The sequence below is a fragment of the Pseudopipra pipra genome, chromosome Z, assembly GCF_036250125.1.
Source record: "Pseudopipra pipra isolate bDixPip1 chromosome Z, bDixPip1.hap1, whole genome shotgun sequence".
NCBI lineage: Eukaryota > Metazoa > Chordata > Aves > Passeriformes > Pipridae > Pseudopipra > Pseudopipra pipra.
In genome coordinates this window covers 52,541,327-52,557,238 of record NC_087581.1, presented here as the reverse complement: position 1 = coordinate 52,557,238, position 15,912 = coordinate 52,541,327, and the positions used below count along the sequence as shown (strand labels likewise).

Here is a 15,912-nt window from a genome sequence, read left to right as displayed (position 1 = left end):
AATATTCAGTGATTATAACTGTGTCAGTATCTTAGGTTAGTTAGCTGCCACATATATCTGCAGAAACAAATCTTTGACTGCACTATAAAGTATCCCATTTCATTTAATTTCATATGAGCATATATGAGATGATGGCTTCTTAACCGTTATTTGTCACTATTTTGTTTTGGTCAATGGAGCTAAAAGACACAATTTACTGCCATTCTTCTGAAAGAATTTATCAAGACTAAGCTTATATCTTGTGGACTGAAATATCTCAAGCCTTTAAAACAAGGCAGTAGTTTGGTTAGAACTGGCTGTTCTTATATGGTTAAGCTGTTGACTACATTTCTAAGGTGCAGCAAAGTTATCACCATTCTATTTCTTAATACTTACTTTACAATACAGCTAAATTAGAGAGATATGGAGTAGTTTGTAAAGTCCTTTAACCATATGCGTCTTTGGTTTACATCCTAAAGTCCAAGACTAAAATAAGATTTGAGAAAGCAAATTTTTTCAAGGCTTTTAGCCTGTAACTTTCAGACTCATATTTTAAAGAATTAATGGTTTTAAAAACAAGCATCAAGACATACTTGTCTTAGCAGAATGTTTCTGAACAAGTACTGTTTGTAGTCATTATTGTCATCAGTTTTTTATTACTGCTTACAATTCTTACTCGTCTTATTTTGAATAGAACTCGGAGACAAAATATAAATAAGAATTTAGTCAAACTATGAAAAAAAAGTTAACAAATATGAGGTGATAGCGTAGCCTATATTATTACCAATAGGAGCTTTACTTTCTTGCTTCCTCCTCTGCTGTTGAGGTTACTATTGTAAAGAACATAAAACATGAAAAGTAATTGCATCTATTTATGCAATTGGGTTAATGTGAGTAAGAAAATGGACATGCCAAAAAGAATAAGCTGGTGAGATAGAGTAAAATGGAACAGCGTAAACCTTATAGGCCTGGAACTATAATAATATGTTTTTTTCAGAATGTTATGAATCTTAAGATATACATTGTACCATGACTGTTACTTTAGATTGTCATAAGCATTGCAGGAACATACAAGATGGTAAATAGCCATTTGTTGAACAACCTCTTTTTTTCTTCAAGGTATGGTGAACAAAACATGCTCTGCATGACTCTTTATGATATTCTTTTCAGTTAGATTGTATCTAACAGTTTTTGCTAGAAAATAAGTTATTTATATTTTTTCATAAGTTGCTCTTATTAACACACAGTAGTGCTGAGGCATCAGCAATGACCTCCTGGGAAATTTCCTTAATATTTACCTTCTGACAGGTACGTTTTTGAGAAATAAAGTAAAATATTTGTTTCATCATGGGAGAAAGTGTAACAATGAAAATGCCTGTTGGAATTATACTGGTGAATGTCTTTCTCCAAATTTTTTACTACTCGAAGTATATAGCAGGTCCTCAGAGACACAGGTTTCCAAATGACATGACTGTTTTTTATACCAAATGTCCTGTACCTTTAGCAGTCAAGCTTTTTAATGAGTAGTATGAAGTAGTATTATGTTAGAGCTTATATCTTCAAAACCAATGGAAACAATTTTCATTTATTTTAAAACTGTCTGTTCTTAATAAAAGGCATGTAAACTGATTCTAAAGCTAGATATCCATGAATATGAGGATCTTAAGCATAAGGAACATGAGGTTTAAAGATAATTTCACTTTATAGCTTCGCAGTTTAATTTAACCAATGTCATTGTCATTTTATAGCTGCTCCATATGCTATGTGAAGTAAATTGAAATGGCTTGTTAGAAATTGAAAGGAGTTAGGAGATCATACTTCAGCTTATTCACATAGTAATCTTAGGCAATGGAAGATGGTATCTAGAGAGAGCAACCCTCATTTTGATACTGTACTTTTCAAAAAAAAGATGTATCAATATGACAGTGCTTACACTGTCAGTTACATTATAGTACTTATATTGTAGCTGTTTGTCCATAGATGCAGCCACTTAAAAAGCAGTCTCTCCACATGATTAAGTTATTTGTAAAAATTGTCACAACTTAATAATTAAGAGTTCCTAGGGGTTCTCATATTGAGACTGTCTCTCTGCAGTGTGAGTCCTTACCAAATGCTACTTCAGAAAAACACTTTCATTGTGGACACAGATAACATAAAAGAACTTTGCTTTAGTTTGTAAAAAAAAAACACATCAGACCCTCACCTACAAAAAGAAGGTATTTAAGTGATATCATTTCCATTTGCATAGTGGTATGCTAATAGTACTAGCCACAAATAATGATGCAGTCAAGGTACTCCTTGTGTGTGACTAAAAGTTTAATTCTTAAAAAATCATTCAGTCTAAAAAAGAACCATAGAAGCGTAACAATCAGATTTCTTTGCTACAGAGAAAGGTATTTTTTTTTCTTTGAGCTTTTATATTCCACCTCTTGTTTAGTAGTTTGGCCACTGTTTATTTTCTGTTTGTGTCAGAACAGTTCCTCAAGTTCAAAAAAAAAGGTTGAATCATCTGTTGAAGAAAAATTAATCAAAGGCTGTTAAATTTGCACTCCCTTTGTATATTTTTTTTAGAGTATCCTCCTCTTGGATGGATGGTCTTACAGGGCCAAGCGAGCTCTGTCTACCCGGGTTTGGAATTAGAGTTGTCCTTCTCCTAGGATGACTGCCGGAAGGCTGGCGAGCCCATCCTACCCAGGGACACATTTTATCTGACCCTTCACTTTTGACCTGTCTTGCATGGGAGACCCTACTGGAGGCATATACCACCGCCAGCACAGCTTGCAACCTCGTGAGGGCACACAAGCTTCTTCCCCACTAAAATGATTTGGATGAGCCTTTCTATCCCTACTTTTACCCCCCCAGCCCCCTACAGTCAAACCCAAGGACATTCCTTTGTCCTAGACACCCTTCCAAGATGCTATAATTCCAAAACAAACCATTCCTGGGCAGAAGCTGCAAGTGAGCCAAGAGAAGGATACTCTAATTAAACCTACATCCTGAGGACTTCACTGTCACCATCCAAGCTCTCTAGGCCCTGACAGATGAACCTTAGGAGTAAAGGATGGGACCAGTTCTGCGCACGCTGTGCCTCACTAAAAAATCCACTGTGCAGGCTCAAAGCCCTTTACTCAGTGCAGATGGTCAAATGCTTCTGACAGATAAAATTTCCATTCTGAATCGATGGTCTGAACATTTTCAGACTCTTTTCAGTACTAGCCGTGTAGTTCAAGGCTCAGCAACTCAGTACATTACATTCAGTACATTACAACAACTGGTGAAAAATGAATTAGATATTGCCTCTACTATGGGAGAAACTCTTAAGGCATACAGCAGGTGAAAACTGGCAAGGCAGCTGGGGTTGATGGAATTCCACTTGAAGTCTGGAAGCATGGGGGCCTTGCACTCCATGCTAAATTTCACGAGTTTGTGGTGCGTTGTTGGGAACTAGGCAAACTACCGTCAGATCTTTGTGATGCAGTCATCATCATCTTGTATAAGAAGAAAGGAGATAAATCAGACTGTTCAAATCATTGAGGTATTACTCTGCTCTCCATTGCTGGCAAAATCCTGGCAAGAATACTTTTGAACAGACTATAGCAGAAGAACTTCTACCTGAAAGCCAATGTGGTTTCAGAGCCAACAGGAGCACCACAGACATGGTATTTGTTCTCAGACAACTGCAAGAGAAGTGTAGGGAACAGAACAAAGACCTCTAAGTAACCTTTGTTGATTTTACCAAAGCTTTTGATACTTTGAGGAGAAAAGGTCTGTGGCAGATTTTGGAACGTTTATGATGTCCCCCCAAGTTCCTCAAGATGATCATTTTGCTTCATGGATCAGCACGGCCAAGTCACATATGGCGACGCACTTTCTGAGCCCTTTCTAATAACTAATGGTGTGAAACAAGGTTGCGTTCTTGCACCAACTCTATTCACAGTCTTCTTCCGCACGGTGCTCCAAAGGGCCACGGCAGACCTCGATGATCAGGACGGTATCTACATTCAATATCGTACTGATGGAAGCCTTTTCAACCTAAGGTGACTGAAGGCCCATACTAAGACCTTAAATCATCTTGTCCGGGAGCTGTTTTACGCTGATGACGCCGCCCTTGTTGCCCACACAGAAGCAGCTCTGCAGCGTTTAACATCCTGCTTTGCAGACGCTGCTGAGCTTTTTGGGCTGGAAGTCAGCTTAAAGAAGACAGAAGTTTTCTATCAACCTGCACTTCAGGAAGTCTTCCATTATCCCCAGATCACCATTGGCGAATTGGAACTCAAGTCAGTCCAGCAGTAGCCTCATCTCCTCGGATGGTAAGATTGACGGACAGATAGACAACAGGTTAGCAAAGGCATACAGTGCCTTCGGAAAACTCCATAAAAGAGTCTGGCAAAATAAACACCTGAAGAAAAGTAGAAAGATCAGTGTTTACAGAGCCATTGTGCTGTCTACTCTTTTATATGGGTCTGAATCATGGGTCATTTACCACCACCACTTGTGACCCTTCCATCAACACTGTCTCCGTACAATCCTAAATATCCACTGGACTGATTATGTGACTAATGCATCTGTTCTTGAACAGGCAGCAGTTATGAGTATTGAGGCCATGTTGATGAGAACACAGCTGCGCTGGGCAGGACACCTCTCAAGGATGAAGGACCACCGCCTCCCTAAGATCGTGCTCTGTGGCGAACTTGCCATTGGCTGCTGCAAGAGAGGAGCCCCGAAGAGGAGATACAAGGACTCCCTGAAACAAGATCTCAGCTTTGGCCATACTGATCATCATCATCGGTCTCCTCTGGCCTCCAGTCAGGAGACATGCAGAAACACTACCTAAAATGCTGCTGCTTCTTTTGAGAACACACGCAGAATCATTCTTGAGGAGAAGAGACGCAGAAAGAACCGTCTCTTGCCAATACCACCTAAGGAGACTTTCCGCTGTGCCTTTGCAACCGGACTTGTCTATCTCACACTGGCCTTCTTAGACATCAGTGTGCTTGTAGCAAGCGTGGATAGAAAAAGGGTTATTGGGAAAAAAGGAATTTAGCAATTTACATTAATTTTTTAAAATTGTACTTTTAAGACTAAAAATAATGAAATACATTAAGCATATTTTTTCACATCGAAATTACATATTTTTTACTAAAGTTACTAAAACTTCAGCAAATTTCTTTTCTAAACCAAAGAAATCAAAGTCTTGTTCTCTCTACAGTGATATAAAATTATAAAGTTTTAAATACTAACCTAAGTAGTGTGAATAATTTTAATCATATTTAGCAGAAATGTTTTACTTAAAATGCTCGTCTTCTAAACCCAAATAATACACATTATTTTTATTTTTTGAGAAGTAATGAGTTTCTAAATATTTAATTCGTGTAATTCACGTGAAGCACTAAGTATGTATAGCTAACCATGTTCTTGTATTACTAAATGTTGACAAAAATCTTAAAAGGATATAGCAGTGGCTTTGATATCTTGTTTACATACACTATGCTGTTTGCTGTAAGTAAACACGATGAAAATATTCAGTCAAAACCAGTTCTAGTCCTAATTAAATGTTTAAATTTTTGGGATAAAAAGATTAAATAAAATGGACACACTTAATGTGATTTATGCTTTTTTGGGGGGCAGGGGGCAGTGAAGTGGAGGGGAGGCACTGAAATCTATCCATTTAATCCCCTTATCAGTATTGGGGCAAATAACCAAAATGTCTGGTCTTGAAAAGGCTGTAGCCTATTCATAGCTTGTAGTTTATTATCTTGCACACAGATTCATATGTCAAAGATCAGTGTAAAAACTGGCTTGTAGTTGTAGCAGATTGGCACAGATTTACCAACATGGTGACTTTTATGTTGCACAATGTTGTAATCTATTTGGGTATGTTTGAATGAGACACATCAGCACACCACAGTAAAAGCCTTTGATAGTGTCCCAGGAGTCAAGGTGTATGAAGAAGGTGTTTAGTTTCATAGTCCTGAGAACAGATTTTACAAGTTAAAAAGATACTTTGCTAACCATTTGTCAAGTTTAGAATTGATATTCTTGGCTAGGTAATTAAACCTAGTTCTGCCTAGATCTAGTCAATACTGTTTTCATAACTGAAACTATGTTAAGCATTGCTTTTGAAAAAATATGTAGTTATGAACTACTGAAAAGTTGGTTTTGTAGAAAATATATAGAGTTAGATTGTTCATGGATTTTTTTGCTTTGTTTGGTTTTCACGTAAGTGTCCACACAAATAGAAATAAAATAACTCTGGATATTCAGTTGTTCTTGTGATCTTTGCAACTGAAATTGCTGTAATAACCTACCAAACACATCTGGTTTCATAAACAGGGTTTCATAAACATGATTCTAGATGAATGTTAAGGAGTGGATCAGCTCCTTGAAACAAACGCTGTTCTCTTTCAAATATTCTAATGACAAAACAGGAAAGAAAAGATCTGCTTTCTCAGCACAACTGACTCTAAAATTCATTTTGACATTTTCTGTGATGTCAGTGGGTCTTTAGGAAGTTTTTAATATATGTTAGGTTTTATAAAACAGCTGCTGATTGCTAAAGAAGCAGAATTCAGTTTATAGTCTCTGCTTTAGCTAATAAAGCACCAAGGACCAGATCTTAAGTTGGATGGTGTCTTATTCATTAACTACTTTGTTAAACAGAATAAGATTGTTTGAGAAGGGAAGCTGTACTTAGACTTGCTGAGGATGGTACAGTCTTGTCTGAAGGAAATTTATTTTAGCTCTAGCTCAACTGTACCTAAATGTTATCCTGCAAATTCAGGCCTTATTTTGTGAGAGTAATTTAATTATAAATAAGAAAGGCTAGTGTTACATTGCTTTTAAGTAGTTTTTATTTTTTAAACACACAAAATTATAAAATTTTAAATTTTAAATAAAAATGCTTTTATCTCCAAATAATGAAGAAAAATCCTGTGTTTTTTCTTTTTCTTCACTTTTTTTTTTAGCATAGAAAAGTGTCTTAAAGACCTGCAAAAAGAAGTAAATGAAATATGTACTGATGAAATTCTACAAAGCACAACTGACTGCATTCAGTGGCTAAATAACTGCAATTTTAGTTCTCTCAGATCTTCTTCTACAGACCATGGAGAGCTGATGGAGTTCCTTAGGACCCTGGTAAAAAAATTTTATTAAAGACTTTTACGTTTAGAAAGTTGGTTGTATGATTGGAGGGGGGAGTGTGGATGGTTCAATTAGTTTTCTCATTTTGGTCTTCACTGTGGTGATGATAGTTCAGAAATTGTATTATAAGGCTTAGTGTTGTTTTCATGTCTGCAGCAGGGTGTTATGTTTCCTTTTGATCATGCCTTAAATAAACAATCTTGGGACAAAATCTTCTCACAGATGCTGCCATATGTTCAGCACTGCTAGGATTGTTTCATAAAACACATGTTGGTAAATAAACACTGGAAGTTACTGTCTGTACTGAGGCTGTTAGTGTTTCTGCCTGTTCTTCACTTGTTTTGGTATGAATTTAACTCATCTAGTGTATGTTATTATCCTTTATGCATTATTTAAGCATAAACTTCCAACTTTCTATGTGGCTGGAGGCATAGGGAGTAGATGCCCCATCCCTGGAGACATTGAAGGCCAGGTCGTACTGGCTTCTGAGCAGCCTGATCAGTTTGAAGATGTTGCTGCTTATTGCAGGAGGATTGTACTAGATGACCTCTGAAAAGTCACTTCCAATCAAAATGATTCTGTGATTCAGCTCTTTTTAATTAGAAATGTTGGAGCTACATCCATTGTCCTGGCAGGTCGTACAATTGGATGTAGCCAGAAATTAGATTTCACTTCAATGAAAAATTCCATTATTTTAGAGGATGTTTTTTTCCAAAATTTTTATTAAAAATTTACATCTGAATATACGAGTGAACATGGAAGTCTGGAAAATTGAATTGGCTAGATAAGTGAAGGATGATACCTCAGTAAATGAAAGCCCGCAAGTTTATATATAATCTATATATATGTGAGTGTGTGATATGATGTAAATATGTCGAAGTGTCAAAACAAGTAGACATTAATCAGGGGATTATTCTTTGTCACTTCCATGTGATTTAGACCATGAACACCTTTAGGCTAAGATTAGCTGTAATGGCAGAGGAAAATTGCTGTAGAGGAGTGTTTTCTCTGGCTAGAGTGCAAGCTTCATCAAATCACCTCCTGTTTTTTTAACACTTAGAACTGTTTGTTGCTCTTTCAGTCACCTTTGAATCCACTGGATATTGAGCTGTGCCAAATGAGGAAGTAATCTCTAGAAACACCAGGTCTTTAATGTTCATGTGGTGAAGAAGTGATTTTGTTGCTTTCTGACACAGCTGATCAAAGGAATGTTGCTGTTAATTAATCACTCCACTCGAAAGTTTCAGAGACTGCAACATGTCATACTTGATCTAGATGAAACTAGAGAATCCCAGAAAATGCTGACCCATGAAGTTTTTGACTTAGGAAGTCTTTTGTCACTCCTCTTAGTCCAGTTAGATCCTTACTTAAATCCCTCAGCAGGTGGCATGGCAATGATGACTTACTTGTGTCCATTCCCTGCTTTCTTCCTTCTGCAGGGTCTATTCAAGCCATATACCTGAACACCAGATGGCGGCATTTGTTTGGGAAACACTGAAATGTCCCCATCTCTGAAATATCCTGCACGAAACATGCTTTCTAGCTCTTCATATGCCCAGGAGCTTACTAACTGCATGACAGTCTTGCTGTGAGCTGTAGAATCCAGTTAAGCCTTGAGAATGGATCTGTGGCAGGCTGCTAAACAGGCAGCAAAGTGTGAGGAGCCTTAAAGTTTTGATTCTGCACAGTTTATCAGGAAAACATTTTTGGAGCTCGGGAAGTTGGACATCACTACTTCCAGGCTCATGGCTTCTTAGATAATCCAGCCTGTTGTACAGATGAGAATACAGATGAAAAGTGTGTCTGTATTATCAGAGACAGTCCATCTGTAAGAAGTTATATTCACAGTAGATAATCTTTAGTTCCTTAAGCAGTAAATTATTTTCAATAATATTCAGCATTAATGAGATTATTATGATCTAACGTTTCTTAAAGGTATCTCTCCACACATTGAATTAATTACTCAGTTAATTTCTTCTTGCATGCTTTTAATTAAATATATATAATACATCTTCAATAACATCAACCTTCCTTCAATTCAGGACAATATCCCTATTCATTGTTATCTCTTATTGTGTGTGTTTTGTTTGTTAAGAATTTTATTTATCTTTTAAGCTGCTGGAACAGTGCAAACTTCTTTCTGTGTTTTGACTGGGGTGCTGTATTTAGGTTTATTGTTATTCTCATGCATTTGTGAACTCTTAGGAAAATACTGAGTTTCTTCATGAAAGCTGAAAATGTTAATTATGTGAAATTTTGTCCTTCTGTGTATTGTCTTGTAATGCTAAAGATTTAAAAGCTGAATATGAGCACAAGCACATCTTTATTAAATTCTGTTCCTGTTAAAATAATGACAAATTCTTTTTTTAACAAAGTCTTAATCTTATTGTATTTGTATATTGATATGGTAGGTCTATAGTAGCTAGTAGTCCAGTTGGTAGACTGCAACTGGTTTTCTGTATATTATTGTCACTAACTTTCTGTGCTTATAAAGGGAACTTTTCATTTTTCTCCAAACCATTGGAGGATACTAATTTGGATCTTTTTCTCTGGAACAGTTTTGGCATTATCTGTTGAAGTATTTTTACAGGTTAATTTTTAAATAGAAAAACTTACATCAATATAGTCAGTGGTTTAAGAGACTTGATGACACTGTTTTCAGAGCTCTTTTTCTGAGTAATACTACATCTAAAATGGCATCTGCAAGCTCCCTATTTTTAATGCTGTAGTTTAAATTGCAAAGGCCTTGGAACAATCCTTAGATATATAAAAATATTTCTGCTTTGCCTTCAAAAACAGCAGTGGGGGTTTGCTTAGAAGATCATTTGGATTAATCTTCCAATGACATCAGTTACATTCACTGTTTTCACAGCTTCTCTTGTTTTGTACATTTCAGAATATAATATTTGGGCATAATTCATTAAAAAAAAGTAATATTTAAATTCCAGAAGTCTACCTGTGAAGACTCAACTCTTCAACACGGTGGTTAGTGATCAGAGTTTTGGTTTACCCTCTGAGACATGTTTCCTTTAGGGCCAGAAAACTTTATAGAATACTTCAGTAGATAATAAAAGAGAATCAGATCAGTGTTATGTATATGCCTATTGATATGTATGATTTAAGATTTTAACTAGTTGCATATATTTCTATTACGTGCACATGCTTTTATAGGATATTTGACTGCTAATTTCCGTTATTATTCTGTCTTCCACGTCTTTTCTGCTTGTAAGTAAAAAAATTAATAAGGTTAATTCTGAAATAAAGATCTAACATGGAAGAAAATAGGTAGTCTATTAATTTTAAGACTTTTCCTTTATAAGAGGAATCGTGCTTCCTGTCTAATGTTCAGAATTAGGTACTGTGGTGGAAGTGTCTTATTTTTTAATTTTTATCATGAAACACTTCAGAATAGAGGGCAGTAGAAAGATTAAACTCTTCTTTTCCTGCATAAGAGTGTAACAGTTTTGTAACATCCAGAACAAAGAATACAAGTTCTGATTTTGAAAATTTCTGTGACTCAAAAGCATAGTTATCTATGGAGAAAAGCTTGCTACAGTGGAAAACCTGAAGATTTTTATTTGGAAATAGTTGTATTTATTCAACATTCAAATTTGAATTATCTATCTCTCTTTCAAAAGGACAACAGAAATAAAACTAATCATTTCCTCAAATACTACAAATTAAATAAATCAATAATTCTGAAGGTGGGAGATTGCCAACAGTTTCTATACCAGCCTTGCATTATAGCATGGAGTACAGCTAGGAGACCCAGATAAAGGATACGAATGGAAATAATTCACCTGTGGTGGTTTACCACAGTGCTTTTCTCTGTTGGAGAGAAGCAATGGAAGGTGAGGGAGCAAGTGAGAGGGCTTCTAGATCCTTATTTACTCAGGGCTTGCCAACTGAAAATTAAGAGTAGCAGCAATTTCACTCACTTTTCTTGTTACTGTGACAGCAACACTGAGCTGTGACAAGAGGACCTGCTATGTGCTGCATAACTTTTTGAGTCTGAAGCAGCTCTAAGGTTAGAGATTCTGGCCCTGGACCAAGAGAGAGAGAGCTCTTCAGACTTGAATGAAGTAGGAACAGCATACGCATCCATGTGATTTCACCTGCTTTGTTAACTGACTTCCTTCTCCACCCCATATAGTGGAGATGTACATGGATATTGCTGTATTGTTTATGTATCAGTCTGCATCTTGGTTTGATGGGATACACAGCTTCTTATTCTTCTGTCCTGTGTGATCTAAGCCTCTTTAATTCTTAACAAGTTTTCAGTTTTAGTTCTTTAAGGAGATCCTGGGAAGACTATTTTATCTTTGGAATGGCCTTTTTGACGGTTGCCTACTGAGCTATAGAAAGGGACCTGTCATTATCTGTGTAAATATTAAATAATTTTTCATAAAATTTTCCTTCAAAGATGTTTGTGTGACCAGAATAAACAGGGTGCCAAGGGTTTCCCTTGAACTGTGGTCTAGAATTGATTGAGAAAAGAGATTGGGGATATAAGAAAGATGGAAAGAGGAGTTTGAGTTATTGGTAGAGGTAGACAAGGAAATTAATTGGCACATAAATACTGTTTTCCATAGGTTTTATAACTTCTGTTGTTTATATAGCAGTTTATTTTATTTGCTTGTAAGGCAATTAGTATTGGAAACACAGTTTTTGCTCTGGCATGAAGCTGTTCATTTAATGAACCAGGATTAATAAAACATTATTAAAATACTGTCTGATTTACCTTTTTTAGCAAAGCTTGCTGAAGAATGAGCAAAATCAAGAAGAAATGGTACTTCACTTCCTTCTGGATCTCTCTAGTCAGTGTGGTGTCTCATTTCCCTGCACTCCAACTGGGACATCTTTTGAGTTAACGTCTTCCCTTCATACCATTGAAGATGATTCAGCTATGGATGTGAAGTCTCTTTGGGATGATGTGAGATTGCATCTTCGACAATTTTTAATAAATAGACTGCAAAGTCAAGAAGAAGCAAACGCTACTGCTTTGCAACAACAAATGGAGTTTAAAACTCAGTGCATACAGCAACTTTTGTTTCTTTATCCTGAATCAGAAGTCTTAACGAAGTATCAAAATATGCAGAATAAACTGGTTAGTGATCTTCTACAGAACTGTATTTTATCTAGTTGTGGTGAAACAAATTTTGATAAGGTGGTTCATGGTTACCAAAGTTCCATACCCACATTGTGCACAATGATAAAAGAAGATTTGTATATACTAAGTGGAACTATTGATCCTTCTTCATCATTGAAGTTTATTAATGAAACTTATCTGGATACCATCACAGAAGAAATGACAGTTCTTCTTGAAAGACTTTGTGAGCTGCAGTTCAAAGAAAATGCTCTACATATAGTTAAAGCAAACAAGATTTCAAAGAAGTGTAGAGGAACAGTTCACGCTGTGGGTTAGTAGTTTTATTTTATGTTCTTTGTAGTTAGATATTATTTTAATTATGTTACTTTTTTTTTTTCCAATATACTTGATTATTTTCTATGGAGAGAGAGACCTAAAATTATGAATTACAGCTTTATGTTTTAACCATGCTACTGTAGTTGAATTCTAGTCTGTGTCAGAATTGTGATGAAAAATGTTTTAAAGTACAAGAAAGTAACTTATGTAGCTTACAAAAACCCCATTATAATTCATTGGATAACACTGTCATGTCATAGTATTTTTTTTTTAGCCTAACTTATTCCTACTGCTGAAATATATAATTAAATAACAACTATTTACTCCAGGTTTAAATAAACACAAACTCCTCAGTCTTTTATCCCTACTTATTTCAAAATGTCAGACATTTAAAGGAGATTATTTTGATGTGTCCATGAAACAGACACAGATTCATACATCAGAGCTAACACAAAAGATTACTATGCAGATTTTAATTGTAAAACTAACAAACACACAAACAAACATTTATGCTTTCTAATTGTGTGAAAGTACAGTAAGTTACAGTTAATACCACCAGGTAACTTCTTCTTGTTCCAAGGAATGTAAAGCAGGAGAGGAATCTGTTACTGATGTAGTATATTTTGTACTTTTTCTTCTTCAGTTTGTAAATCTGATGTGCTAATTTCCAAAGGGAAGAATCAGCACTTCAGAAAAAATCATACGAAATGGAAACTTTCATGACATAATTACGTGATTGTATGTAATTGCTTTTTCAATGCAGAGTTTTGATCACTCCTCTGTGCTGAAGCTGTTTGTTTAAAGCATAGCTTTCCATAAAGGTGAAGTGATTTCCAGACAGAAAATATTAAAAGCTTAGAATCATGTGAAAAATACAGAAACAGAAGATCTTCGGGTTGTGCAACATACAAAAGGGATAAATGAGGTGATGATTTGTCAGGTTGATGCAGAAGAAAATTGCACTCTTGTGAGTTTTAAAATCATCATATATGTTACTGTAAGTCAAATAGAAATTATAGTGGAAGAAATGCAGAGTTAATTTTTCAACAAGAGATGAAATATGGAGGAGTATGTGGAACATGAAGGACAAGGTAAGGGAAAAGGCATGCAGACATATAAGTTGAAAGGACAAGTTCACTGTAAAGTTGACATATTAGTGGGATAGAGTGTAGTGTCAGAGTACTGTTGAGGTATGGAATAAACAAGAAGAAATGTACCTTTGAATTATGTAGTGAGATGGGAGTCAATGAAAGGACTCACTGACAGAAAAAAAAAGACCTGTAGGGAACGGGAAATCTGTAACTAAATTTTAATTTCAGTCTCAAAACAGCTCTCAAAGATGGGTAAGTTCAGGTATCTTCATTTTACATCTAAAACATGGAGTTTAAAGTGATACCAAGGGTGTCTCTAAAACGCTCACACATTAACTCTTTCTGTATTACAAGAAGGAAGAGAACAGTCCTTCAAATCTATTAATACAATACTTTGTCTGCTTGATTTTTTTTGCCAAAAGATGTGCTTTAACATTTTGTTGTGCCAGCATATCTATCAGTACAGATTTCCATTGCACATTTCTTTTGTATATTCAGAAAAGCAGAGGTAGGTGAAAATAAACAAAGTAAATCTTAGGAATCTGCTTACAACTTTAAAACATTTTCTGTAATTAATTCGAATTAAAAAAACTTCAGTATTTCATAAGTATTAGAGCAGATTTTAATTTTTGTTGAAAATGCAGTAAATGTCAGATTTGCACATGCAAAACCTGTCCTCTTAGCACCTATAAAATGTGCTTGGAAGTGCTGTTCATTAATATCATTTAATACTCCAAGTTACTTTCTTCACAGGGCCTGTCGTGCTCATGTCTTCATGTATTTTACTTCAAGAAGTTAGTACGGGAGACAGGCATTGATTTGCCTACAGTTTCTCACTAGTTTTCTGCAGAATCGAACTGCTCTAGATGATCTGTGATTATAGACTGCAGGCAGCCAAACCATAAGCCAAACTAGTGAAGTCAGCAGGCTAGAGCAAAATAGGGGGTCAGAGTTATGTAGTTTTGGGTATGGTTTGTTTTTTTCATTTTGTGGACATGTCATAGCCTATTATTTGGTATTATTAACCAACTCAAGCAAAAGATTTTCATTGTATCATTGCTAAAACAGTTATTATTGAATAGTTTATTCTCTATGAGCTCATATGTGAAGAGTCTTTTCTGGAAAGAGATTTCTCTACGTTTTTGAATATACTGTGTTTGTACCATGTCAGAAAAGGGTATTTTTCCTTTAGAACTAAAGTGTTCACAAGGCAGTTCACACTGAAATAACTCTTTGGGAAAAAAAAAAATTCTACAGACTAACTGTTTTAGGAGGTTTTTGTAATGGTAGACAAGTTCTTAATGTCAAGTAGCTTTTCCTACTTGGAACTTGTATTAAGTTCTGATACCTTTTCTACTCTCACAGAAATGAGTGGAAGTCTGTATTTTTACATAGTTCAAGTTAAAAGACAGCTTTAATAGATTGCCTTGACAGTGATACCCAGTTTGCCAAGTATGAAAAAAACCTCATGCTGTAGTATGGAGGGATGGAGAAAAAGAAAAGAGGTTTCTTTCTTAGCTGATAGACAGTTATACCAATGTGTTTCTTATTTTTTGATTAGAGGTCTCTGCCCTCTGGAAACCACCAAACCAGCACATTTCAGAACAGCAAAATAATTTAATCTAGTGCATTCAATTGGGACTGTTTTCCCAGAGGTGATAAAAAGGCTTGTGTTTGCTCAGTCCACCCTCAGGGTAATGTGGTTTTTGGCTGATTGTTTTTTGTTGTGGTTTTTTTTTCGTTAAGACTTGCTGTAATCCGTCTTACTATGTAGCAGAGGACAAAAATAACAGAAAATAATGAAACAGTGCCAGAACCTCAGAAAACTTTCTATAGACAACCTTCTTCCATTGGGAAAATACAGGTAGTCTATAAAAAGCTTTAACAGAGTTATGAATCCTTAGAATATTTCATATATAACAATCTATTTGTGAAGTAAGGAAATAATGTTTTTCTTTTCGTATTGTATTAGAACAGTTATTTGTCAAGTACTGTAAAAAGATTGTATCCATTTATCAGGATTGAGGAAGAGCATGGTTTGGGAGAGAAGCTGTCAAAATGGTATGTGAAAAGAGGCAGATTTTTTGGAATTTGGCATCTTCAATTGCCAACTATACTGGAGGCAGGTGTTTTTATGTTATAACTTGCTCCTGTTCCCTATTATATCTGTGACTCTTATTACCTTTAACAGTGCAGGATTCAGCCATAAGTATTTGAGCTAAGTTATTCTAGAAGGGTTTTATGTAACATGAATTATAATTTCTTTGTATATTTTCA

The 15,912-nt window shown here is 35.5% G+C and overlaps 1 protein-coding gene across 7 annotated transcripts in view; it reads left to right on the top strand.

The window, feature by feature from the left end:
- The window catches only part of KIAA0825 (KIAA0825 ortholog), a 249,849-nt gene that overhangs the window by 43,275 nt on the left and 190,662 nt on the right, over positions 1-15,912 (top strand). For 6 of the 7 annotated variants that reach the window (XM_064643221.1, XM_064643219.1, XM_064643220.1 and 3 more), the window contains 2 exons: positions 6,945-7,113; positions 11,870-12,539. In XM_064643221.1, the coding sequence (XP_064499291.1) occupies positions 6,945-7,113; positions 11,870-12,539 (839 nt within the window). Of the gene's footprint in view, positions 1-6,944; positions 7,114-10,696; positions 10,971-11,869; positions 12,540-15,912 lie in introns of those variants that run through there. The other variant, XM_064643226.1, reaches the window with a different exon arrangement.